This window comes from Calliphora vicina, chromosome 3 (genome assembly GCF_958450345.1).
Source record: "Calliphora vicina chromosome 3, idCalVici1.1, whole genome shotgun sequence".
Taxonomy (NCBI): domain Eukaryota; kingdom Metazoa; phylum Arthropoda; class Insecta; order Diptera; family Calliphoridae; genus Calliphora; species Calliphora vicina.
The window spans coordinates 119,286,358-119,299,099 of NC_088782.1; the positions used below are offsets into that span (position 1 = coordinate 119,286,358).

A 12,742-nucleotide genomic window follows, 5' to 3' on the forward strand; every position below is an offset into this window, starting at 1 on the left:
AGAATGTCAATGTCATATTAAACAATAAAACATAGATTTGCATGTCAGCATAGCAAAAATGTGAAAAGGATGAGGAGAAAAAACAAACTTATATTTTTTTTAAAATTTCAAATTTTTCCAGTCTTGAAAGCAGCATATTTTAAGTATTTGAAAATGAAATAAATATGTTTACAGTTATGTTATGCTCTTCAAACTTAATAACAACATTTGTATAGCATACTTTTTAGATGCCTTTTAAAAATACATTAAATACTTAAAGTATATTTTAAGGCTGTATTGAGCAAAATGAAATGAAATAAAATCAATGTCAAATGTTTGTAATGCCAGCAAAAGTTTTAAAAAATAAACTATAAACATTCTGCTAGAGTATGAAAGGTAGTGGGCGTAAAATTAGAAGTTTAAAAGCATACTTAAAGGGGTTTTAAAAGCAACTGTTTTATAATAAAGTTTTTTTTTTATAACTTTTCTTATTAAAAATAACCTTTTTCTGTAATAGAAAGTTATTAAAACAAGTAAAAAATGAAAGAAAAAAGAATTTCATTTAATAAATACCAAATCAAAAAGGTCATATTGATTTATTTAGTAGAATAGGGGAATATTCGAGAAGGATCTTCAGTACTAATATAAGCTTCAATTGTAGGTATTTATGAAGTCTAAAATGAGCTTCAATCGTAGGTCTTTATGAGGTCTAAAATAAGCTTCAATCCTGGGTCTTTATGTTGCCTAAAATGACCTTCAATCGTAGGTCTTTATGAAGTCTAAAATGAGGTTCAATCCTGGGTCCTTATGTTGCCTAAAATGACCTTCAATCGTAGGTCTTTATGAAGTCTAAAATGATGTTCAACCCTGGGTCTTTATGTTGCCTAAAATGAGCTTCAATCCTGGGTCTTTATGTTGCCTAAAATGAGCTTCAATCCTGGGTCTTTATGTTGCCTAAAATGAGCTTAAATCGTAGGTCTTTATGAAGTCTAAAATGAGCTTCAATCGTAGGTCTTTATGTTGCCTAAAATGAGCTTAAATCGTAGGTCTTTATGAAGTCTAAAATGAGGTTCAATCCTGGGTCTTTATGAAGTCTAAAATGAGCTTCAATTTTAGGTCTTTATGAAGTCTAAATTGAGGTTTAATCCTGGGTCCTTATGTTGCCTAACATGCGCTTCAATCGTTGGTCTTTATGTTGCCTAAAATAAGCTTCAATCGTAGGTCTTTATGAAGTCTAAAATGAGGTTCAATCCTGGGTCTTTATGTTGCCTAAAATGAGGTTCAATCCTGGGTCTTTATGAAGTCTAAAATGAGCTTGAATCGTAGGTCTTTATGAAGTCTAAAATGAGCTTCAATCCTGGGTCTTTATGTTGCCTAAAATGAGCTTCAATCGTAGGTCTTTATGAAGTCTAAAATGAGGTCCCATCCAGGGTCTTTATGTTGCTTAAAATAAGCTTCAATCCTGGGTCTTTATGTTGCCTAAAATGAGCTTCAATCCTGGGTCTTTATGTTGCCTAAAATGAGGTTCAATACTGGGTCTTTATGAAGTCTAAAATGAGCTTCAATCGTAGGTCTTTATGTTGCCTAAAATGAGCTTCAATCGTAGGTCTTTATGTTGCCTAAAATGAGCTTCAATCGTAGGTCTTTATGAAGTCTAAAATGAGGTCCCATCCTGGGTCTTTATGTTGCCTAAAATGAGCTTCAATCGTAGGCCTTTATGTTGCCTAAAATGAGCTTCAATCCTGGGTCTTTATGTTGCCTAAAATGAGCTTCAATCGTAGGTCTTTATGAAGTCTAAAATGAGCTTCAATCATGGGGGTTTATGTTGCCTAAAACGAGCTTCAATTGTAGGTATTTATGTTGCCTAAAATGTGCTTCAATCCTGGGCCTTTATGTTGCCTAAAAATGAGCTTCAATCGTAGGTCTTTATTTAGTCTTATATTAGCTTCAATCGTAGTTTTAGTTCTTTATTAACAATCCCTGTCCCTTAATTTTCCTTAGAACAAACTCTACAAAGTAATATTACAAATATATTGCCTGCTTTTAGGCATATACAACTTTTTTTTGCTATTAAAAGCTAATAAAAAAAAAAAAAAACTTTTTATAGAAACTACATTATTAACAGGCATCTAAAGACCTTCATTAAATTCGTTTAAGCTAATTTGAACAGTTTTTCTCAAAGCTACAAACTAGTAGTGTAGTATACTTTAAGGCCTAAAATTAAATAAAAACTTTTCTCAACAAGTTAATAAGAATTTACTAGAAAATATAGCAGCTACAGTAAATTTAAGCTAAATAGATTAAAACTAAAATATCTAAAACTCTTGACTAAACAAACATTAACTAATTTATTGCATACTTTTAGGTGAAAGTTAAAATTTAATTTAATATTAAACATTTCCAATTTAAATGAGAAAATGTAAACGTTCAATGTCAAAAGTTTCACAAAATGTTACAATTTTAATAAAACGCAAAGAATACCTTTAGTTTGTTATTTTTTTAAAATATTTTTTATTGTTAAAAAATGCTTTTAAATCATTTGTTACCACGACTTTGCAACTGGGACAAACCAGTCAAATGTCACAGTAATATTTCGGTATACTTTTCTTGGCACTCAACCAACCAACCCACCACGCGTTTAACAAATTGCTTGCCCTTAAATGTTGGAAAATTTATGTAAAACACTTTTTAGACATAAAATATTTTATGGTGCCTACTTTTGGGTTAAATCTAAGACATTTTAAGCAATACAAATTACAGCAACATATGTTTGTAAATTTATAAAAATTTTTTAAGCTACTTTTGGTATGCAGCTGAAACATAAAGTTTTTTATTTATTTCAAACAATATTTAAATTTTCAAAGTTTAGAAATTTCATTAAAAGGTTAAAAGTGTGTTTTGCATACCAAAAACTTCATTAAATATGTTGACAATGTCATTTAGAGCAATGATTTTGTAATGAAAATAATTTTTAGGCATAAAATCAAAATTCGAAATTAAGTTCGAATTTTCGAATATGGCCAAAATAATTGATTTTGAAACTACATTTGTAAAACAATTAAAAATAATGTAAATTTCATTAATTTTTTTAAAAATTTTAATATTTTGAAAAATTCGAAATTAAGTTCGAATTTTCGAACATTGCTAAAAACATCATATTTTTAAAACAAATTTGAAAATCAAATCAAAATATAATTTTTAATAATTTTTTTAAATTATTTGCGTTCTCGAAAAATTCGAAATTAAGTTCGAATTTTCGAACATTGCCAAAAACATCAGATTTTGAAAGTAAATTTGAAATTCAATTCAATATATAATTTTTAATATTTTTTTAAGAATATTTTCAATTTCGAAAATTTTCGAAATTAAGTTCGAATTTTCGAACATTGTCAAAATCATCAGATTTTAAAAACAAATTTGAAATTCAATTCAATATATAATTTTTAATATTTTTTTAAGAATATTTTCAATTTCGAAAATTTTCGAAATTAAATTCGAATTTTCGAACATTGCCTAAAATAACACATTTTCAATAAATTTCATTAAACTTACTTAGAAATGCAATTTTTGTTTGTTAGCATTGAATAATTAGATGTTCGAAAACTGTTAAATAAAAAATTATTTTAAGAACATTGAAAATTTCCTTTATAATTCGAAAAAATATGGTTTCAAGTAATACATGTATATTAAAAAAATATCAAAAATGATTTTCCAAGAGAAAATCAATTTTCGAAATTAAGTTCGAATTTTCGAAAACTGCCTAGAACATCAGAACTTCAATGAATCGTATCAAATAATGTTAAAAACTCAAAAATTTCATTTAAAATGCAATTTTATAAATTTCGAAAATTTTCGAAATTAAGTTCGAATTTTCGAAAATTCCCAAAAACATTGGAATTCCAATAAACTGTATCAAATAAGGTTAAAATCACAATTTTTATTTGTTTTAATCATATATTTCCATATTCGAACATCGAAACTTTCTACTTAAATACAAAAACTGGATTTTCGAACATCGAAAATTTTATTTATAATGTCACATATAAGCTTTAAAATCGTAATTTTATAATAAAAAAATTATTATTAATAAATTTCTGGCATAAAATCCAAATTCGAAATTAAGTTCGAATTTTCGAACATTAACCAAAACTTCAGATTTTTAATGTACTTTATTAAATTATATTAAAAATGCTCCTTTGATTTGTTTTTAAGGAATATATACATTTTCGAACATCGAAATTGAGAAAAAATATTTTTCGAACATCCAAAATTTTGTTAAAAACTTAAGTTATGGGCACTAAATTTATAATTTTGTTATAAAAAAAATACTTAATAATAATTTTCTGGCATAAAAGATAAATTCGAAATTAAGTTCGAATTTTCGAACATTGCCAAAAATATTATATTCTAAAAGAACTTTAATAAGCATACCTATAAATGCAATTTTCATTTATTTTGTTAAAATATTTCAATATTCAGTGAGTGAACATCCTACAAATAAATCTCAACCTTCAACAAACTATGTACAACTTAAACAAATTGTTGTATCCACATTATCGCTGCCAACTCAAACAATTTAAACTTTAAATGTCTGTTGTCACTAACAGTAACAATTAGTTTTGCAGAAACTACACCATTTCCCAGAAAATTCTAAAAATATCTATTAATTTCTTAGGCTTAACATGTTAACATTTCTATAGCCTACCTTGGGGCCAATTTGTTTACAGTTTAAAACTAAAGCATACTTTAGGGAATCATTATAAAACTAATATTTTGTTTACTCCCGCACACATTTAATTTACATTTTAATACCAAAAAAATTAGTTCTATATAAAACAAAGATTTATTTAACAAAAAATATTAAAGATAATATAGTATTTTATAGCATACTTTTAGGCATGTTTATTAGTTCAACAATTGCAGCAGTTTTACTATTTGGCTTATACTATATTGTAGTTAAATTGCTATTTGAAATGCTGGTTGGTATGTTTATGTTTCATTTCATTTTCTTTGAAATGTTTATTGAAGCAGCTTTAGGGCACGTTTTAGTTTTAGCAATTTAGTTAAGATTTGAAGAGGTGGATACATAGTATGTGTATGTACTTATTTAGAGAAATTCGTTCAATAACAAACAAAGTTTTACTCAAGAAAACTTATGAAGGAATTGTTTTGAATAAGTGTTCTAGATAGAGTAACTAGGAGAGGAAAATAATTAAGGAAAGAAAACTATTTTAAGACAAGATGTTGTATAGAATAATAAACATTTGAATACAAGGTTTCAATGAAAAAAGTAAGAAATATGTTTTAAAGCTGTTTGTTAGCTTAAAAATCATTTTCGGGTATAAAAAAATGTTCGAAATTAAGTTCGAATTTCTCTGTCTAAATAGAAAAATTATTTTTCGAACATAGAGAATTTCTTTGAAAAATAAGTTTTTAAGTCGTTTGTTAGCAATAAAAAATTTTAAAAATAATTTTCGGGTATAAAATAAATTTTCGAAATTAAGTTCGAATTTTCGAACATGGAATAAAACTTTAGATTTTTAGTTTACTTTATGCCACAAACCTAAAAATATGCGTTTTATTTGTTTTAATTGAATATTTCTATTTTCGAACATAGAAATCTCCTATGTAAATAGAAAAATAATTTTTCGAACATAGAGAATTTCTGAGAAAAATTTAAAAAATATGTTTTTAAGTCGTTTGTTAGCAATAAAAAATGTTTAAAAATCATTTTCGGGTATAATATATATTTTCGAAATTAAGTTCGAATTTTCGAACATGGCCTAAAACTTTAAATTTTTAATGAACTTTATTGCACAAATCTAAAAATATGTGTTTTATTTGTTTAAATTGAATATTTCTATTTTCGAACATAGAAATCTCTGTCTAAATAGAAAAATAATTTTTCGAACATAGAAAATTTCTTTGAAAACGTAAAAAATATGTTTTTAAGTAGTTTATTAGCAATAAAAATCTTTAAAACCCGTTTTCGGGTATAATATAAATTTTCGAAATTAAGTTCGAATTTTCGAACATGTCCCAAAACTTTTGATTTTCAATCTACTTTATTCCACAAACCAAAAAATATATGTTTTATTTGTTTTAATTGAATATTTCCAGTTTCGAACATAGAAATTTCTTTAAAAAAAATTTTCGAACATAGAAAATTTCTTTGAAAACGTAAAAAATATGTTTTTAAGTAGTTTATTAACAATAAAAAATCTTTAAAACCCATTTTCGGTAATAAAATAAATTTTCGAAATTAAGTTCGAATTTTCGAACATGGCCTAAAACTTTAGATTTTTAATGTAATTTATTTAACAAACCTAAAAATGTAATTTTTATTTGTTTTAATTGCATATTTTCAGTTTCGAACATGGAAATCTCTGTCTGAATACAAAAATTATTTTTCGAACATAGACAATTTCATTGAAAAACGTAAAAAAATATGTGTTTAGCAGTTTATTAGCAATAAAAATCTTTAAAATCCATTTTTGGGTATAATATAAATTTTCGAAATTAAGTTCGAATTTTCGAACATGGCCTAAAACTTTAAATTTTTAATGTACTTTATTCCACAGACCTAAAAATATGTGTTTTATTTGTTTTAATAGATTATTTCTGTTTTCGAACATAGAAATCTTTATCTAAATAAAAAAATTGTTTTTCGAACATAGATAATTTCAGTAAAAAATGTAAAAAATAAGTTTTTAAGTAGTTTATTAACAATAAAAAATCTTTAAAAACCATTTTCGGTTATAAAATAAATTTTCGAAATTAAGTTCGAATTTTCGAACATGGCCTAAAACTTTAGATTTTTAATGTAATTTATTTAACAAACCCAAAAATGTAATTTTTATTAGTTTTAATTGCATATTTTCAGTTTCGAACATGGAAATCTCTGTCTGAATACAAAAATTATTTTTCGAACATAGAAAATTTTATTGAAAAACGTAAAAAATAAGTTTTTAAGTAGTTTATTAACAATAAAAAATCTTTAAAAACCATTTTCGGTTATAAAATAAATTTTCGAAATTAAGTTCGAATTTTCGAACATGGCCTAAAACTTTAAATTTTTAATGTATTTTATTCCACAAATCTAAAAATATGTGTTTTATTTGTTTTAATAGAATATTTCTGTTTTCGAACATTGAAATATTTAGCTAAATAATAAAAATGTTTTTCGAACATAGAAAATTTATGAGAAAAATGAGTTTTAAGTGGTTTATTTTAATTAAAAATCTTTAGAAATAGTTTTAGGGTATAAAATCCATTTTCGAAATTAAGTTCGAATTTTCGAACATTGCCTAAAATTACAGATTTTTAATGGACATTTGTAATATATAACAAACATTTTAAATTATGTTCATTTTATTACATATTTTCAATTTCGAACATTGAAAAAATTCGAAAATGTAGGTTCGAAAAATGAAAACTTCATAGAAACTGTCTAAAATTATTTTCGGATCAAAATATTGAAATTTATCTTTATCAGGCTCTAAATAAAAATTCGAAATTATGTTCGAATTTTCGAACATGTTATAAAATTTGAGATTTTCTAAGCTTATTTAAATACAGCTCATTTAAAGTTGTTTTAAAATGAAATTAATATTTTTTATTATTTAAATATGCAACCCAGTTAATTAACGCCAATAGAAAGAATAATGGCTTTAATTAAATTTAATTAAAACCTGCTATAAATTATTAATAAAATAAATACTGTATTTTTTTCTCTCTCATCATACATATCAAACATTTCCAATTTCCATTGACATTCTATTAATCCTATAATTACAGCAACAATTATATGTGACATACTTTTAGGGGCAAAAAGTATTTATTATATTATTTAAATCTATTAAATAAAAACGCTTATTATTGACTCATAATTAAATATTTATTAAACAAAAAAGAAAAATACAAATAAATTTTATTTAATTTCCTATTAAATTCATAAATGAAATGTAAATAAATAAATATTTTTTTTTATTTTATTGTTATTTTTTCAATTAGCATTGCTTTTTTAGCAGGCTTCATTAAATAAACGTTGCATACTTTTGAGCACTCATTAAAAAAAAACGTAAATTGTTTCATTTTAAATATGTAACTACGTACATACAAACGAAATGCATTTGAATAATTAATGGAAAACATTTTAGCAGAGGGAATGGCTTGGGTTGGTGGGTTTCTTTAAAACAAAAAAGAAAAGTGGAAAGAACGATTGTTTTGGACTGTAGAGAAGAAAATTATTTAAATAAATAAAATTTAAGTGCAAATTTAAATAGCAAAGGGAATTGTTGTTTGTGGGAAAAAAAGGTTTAAAAGGTAGAGAAATATTATTAAATTTTTATTAATAACAGACTTTTCTTTATATTCTCTTGTATATAGGAAAGTTTTTAAAGCCTACTTTTAGGCTTTAGAGAAAAATAACAATGTTAAGAGATCCCTTACAGACTTCTTTATAGTCTCTTGAGTATAGGACTTTTTTTAAAGCCTACTTTTAGGCTTTAAACAAAAAATACATATTAAGTATCCAAATTTTTACAGTTTTCTTTTTATTCTCTTGTGTATATTCATTTTTAAAGCCTACTTTTAGGCTTTAAACATAAATTGTTGAGTTTCTAAATTTGTCTTTCTATTCTCCTACAAAATGGCAGAGTTATAAAGCAAATTCTTCGATTTTTCACCTATTTCTCACCCAAATTTTTATTCTAGCAAAAATTTTTTCACCCAAAATTTTTTTCCCCAAAAATTTTTTTCACTAAAAATTTGGTTTCACCAAAAAATTTTGTCTCCCAAATTTTTTTTTAACAAACATTTTTGACCAAAATTTTTTTTCAAAAAATTTTTCACCCAAAATTTTTTTCACCAAAAAATTTTTCACCAAAATTTTTTTTTCACCAAAAATTATTTTTCACCCAAAATTATTTTCACCAAAATTTTTTTTTCACCAAAAATTATTTTTCACCCAAAATTTTTTTTAACAAAAATTATATTTTTTTTCACCAAAAAATTTTTTCGCTAAAAATTTTTTTTCTCGAAAAATTGTTTTTAATTTCCTCAATGCTACACATGTTCGGCACAGCCTAAGATAGTGCTCTAACTTCTTCTTTTTAATTTCGCTTAATCTAAAAAACTCACCTGCAAATGATCCAGCAAAGCCTCCAGACCCCGATCCGATATCGATGAGCATCTCAGCGACAGCGAATGTATGTGTTTGGAGGCCAACGCAAACGAATGCACCACATCGTAGGCATCATCATCGTTTGCACCCACCAACGCCAACGCATGAAAGCCGCGACGTATCAGAGTATTAAACAATTTCACACGATCCGAGGCGGTCATTTGCCTCAGTTCCCTGCACTGCAATGTGGGCAACAGCCCCGACCAATAGCGAGGACTGCGATATAAAACATCACGCCATTTTGTACACACTTGAGCCAAAATCCTGCGCTCGTACGAGGAAAAGTACAGGAAGAATCTATTCAAGAAACGATCGTCCATCATGAGCAGCTCTATGCTGGTTATGGGCGGCGGTAGTTTAGGTAATATGAGTGCAGATTGTGTAACAGCCTGGGCCAGCTGGGTGGCCGCCGATGCACTGCCAACGGCCGCGGCATACGGATGATGCAAATGGGGATTGGGTAGCTGTTTGCGCAATTGTAAAGGCGTGGCCGATTGTGATTTTTGGGCGGCCGCCAGGCCCATGGTGGTGAATTGTGGGGAGCCGGGTATGGTAATGTTCATTTGCTTGGCAATTGAGGTTACCGAGGGTGCGGGCGGAGCACCCATTGGAATGCCTGGTACAGCTGGTGGGGGTGTGGAGGATGAGTTCATTAGATTTGAATTGATTAGCGTTGAGTTAGCTATTTGAGAGCTTAAATACTGTTGATGCTGCTGTTGCTGTTGGCTCTTTTGCATCATTTGGTAGCTAGAGACGGTAACTGAAGTATGTTGCTGCTGTATTGTTGTGGAATTGCTGACCATTGTTTGCTGCTGCAGCTGTTGGTTGCTATTTGCCGTTTGTGTGCTACTCAGGGTGCCAGCTCTTGAGGGTTTGTCGGGCGTGGTGGCGGCTGCAGCGACGACGGCTGCTGCTGCTGTTGTGCTTGTACTGTTGTTGGTATTTGAAAGATTGGAATTTGTTGTATTGGAATTAGCGTTTGAGTTGTTAGAGGAGGAATTGCCGCCGCACAGAGCATTCGTTACACGTTCCATTACCGAGGTTTTACCCGTGGACGAGGACGACGACGACGTAGACGAGGACGTGGAGTTCGTTGAGCTGGAACTGTTCGAGGACGTGGATGAAGATCCACCACCACCACCTGCCGACGTATTATTGCTATTGTTGGAGCTGCTGTTGTTGCTGCTACCGCTACCACTGCTGCTGCTGCTGCTGTTGCCATGATGATGTTTCGAACGCAAGCCGAGGCCGTTTATACGCTTGGAGAGTTCAGCGGAGGCACGTTCGACCACGCCTTGCGCCGATATCGAGGACATGGTATGCTGAAATAAATTCACTTTGTCGCTGTATTGTTAACAACGGCGACAGGATTTTATTTTTCAAAATTTTTGCAGGTTTTTTCTCTCCAAATTTCACTGAAATATTCTCATAAGACTTTTAAAGCTGTTTTCATACAATTATTTACTTTCATAGAAATCTTTAATAGCTTTTTATTTAAATAAACCGATATTAAGCTTAAAGCTTTTTGTTTAAGTAATTTCTTGAAAAGGCTTTGGTATATTTTAACAGCTTAAAGCATTTGTTGGAAACTTTTCACAAGCTTTTGCAAAACTTTAAGCTTTTTTCCTGTTTAATGCGTTAAAGCTTTTAAAACACTGCACTTTCTTTCTTTCTGTGTTTAATTTTTGTTTCTTTAAATTTTGTGAATTTTATAACTTTTAATTTATTTATTTTTTTGCTTTTTTCGTTCTAAAAACTTTTGCTTTAATCCGTTTTTTAGCTTGTGTAGTTTGGTTTTTGTATAAAAAATTCTCTTATTTACTAGCACTTCTTGTTACTCCTGTGGCGGCTGGGTTTTAGATGCTCCTCAACCTTGAAAGATAATAAAAATGAAGAAAAAAATCATATTGTTAAAAATTATTTTTTGTATTTTACGCCTGTTGGCTTTTTAAAAGGGTAGTTTTTGAATAAATAAAGGGGAAAGCATTAAAAAGTGTTAAATAATACAAAAAATAATAAATTATAAGTAAAAGCTAATCATTTCAATGCTTCTATACTAAGGTTTAATACGTGGTTTTATAATAAAAACGTGGTTTTATAATAAAAACGTGGTTTTATAATAAAAACGTGGTTTTATAATAGAAACGTGGTTTAATACTAAAAACCGGGTTTTATAATAAAAACGTGGTTTTATAATAAAAACGTGGTTTTATAATAAAAACGTGGTTTTATAATAAAAACGTGGTTTTATAATAAAAACGTGGTTTTATAATAAAAACGTGGTTTTATAATAAAAACGTGGTTTTATAATAAAAACGTGGTTTTATAATAAAAACGTGGTTTAATACTAAAAACCGGGTTTTATAATAAAAACGTGGTTTTATAATAAAAACGTGGTTTTATAATAAAAACGTGGTTTTATAATAAAAACGTGGTTTTATAATAAAAACCTGGTTTTATAATAAAAACGTGGTTTTATAATAAAAACCTGGTTTTATAATAAAAACCGGGTTTTATAATAAAAACGTGGTTGTATAATAAAAACATGGTTTTATAATAAAAACCTGGTTTTATAATAAAAACATGGTTTTATAATAAAAACGTGGTTTTATAATAAAAACGTGGTTTTATAATAAAAACGTGGTTTTATAATAAAAACGTGATTTTATAATAAAAACGTGATTTTATAATAAAAACGTGGTTTTATAATAAAAACGTGATTTTATAATAAAAACGTGGTTTTATAATAAAAACGTGGTTTTATAATAAAAACGTGGTTTTATAATAAAAACGTGGTTTTATACTAAAAACGTGGTTTTATACTAAAAACGTGGTTTTATACTAAAAACGTTGTTTAATACTAAAAACGTGGTTTTATAATAAAAACGTGGTTTTATAATAAAAACCTGGTTTTATAATAAAAACCGGGTTTTATAATAAAAACGTGGTTTTATAATAAAAACGTGGTTTTATACTAAAAACGAGGTTTTATAATAAAAACCTGGTTTTATAATAAAAACCTGGTTTTATAATAAAAACCTGGTTTTATAATAAAAACGTGGTTTTATAATAAAAACCTGGTTTTATAATAAAAACCGGGTTTTATAATAAAAACGTGGTTGTATAATAAAAACATGGTTTTATAATAAAAACGTGGTTGTATAATAAAAACATGGTTTTATAATAAAAACCTGATTTTATAATAAAAACGTGGTTTTATAATAAAAACGTGGTTTTATAATAAAAACGTGGTTTTATAATAAAAACGTGGTTTTATAATAAAAACGTGGTTTTATAATAAAAACGTGGTTTTATAATAGAAACGTGGTTTAATACTAAAAACCGGCTTTTATAATAATAACGTGGTTTTATAATAAAAACGTGGTTTTATAATAAAAACGTGGTTTTATAATAAAAACCTGGTTTTATATTAAAAACATGGTTTTATAATAAAAACGTGGTTTTATACTAAAAACCGGGTTTTATAATAAAAACGTGGTTTTATAATAAAAACCGGGTTTTATAATAAAAACGTGGTTTTATAATAAAAACGTGGTTTTATAATAAAAACGTGGTTTT

General features: G+C 27.2%; 1 protein-coding gene across 1 annotated transcript in view; it reads right to left on the reverse strand.

Moving 5' to 3' along the window:
- The window catches only part of LOC135953974 (F-box/LRR-repeat protein 16), a 125,294-nt gene extending 114,608 nt beyond the window's left edge, over nt 1-10,686 (reverse strand). Inside the window, exon 1 of the mRNA XM_065504015.1 lies at nt 9,121-10,686. Coding sequence (XP_065360087.1) covers nt 9,121-10,479 — 1,359 coding nt within the window. The 5' untranslated portion in view covers nt 10,480-10,686. The remainder of the gene's footprint in view (nt 1-9,120) is intronic.
- Between the last annotated feature and the right edge of the window lie 2,056 nt (nt 10,687-12,742).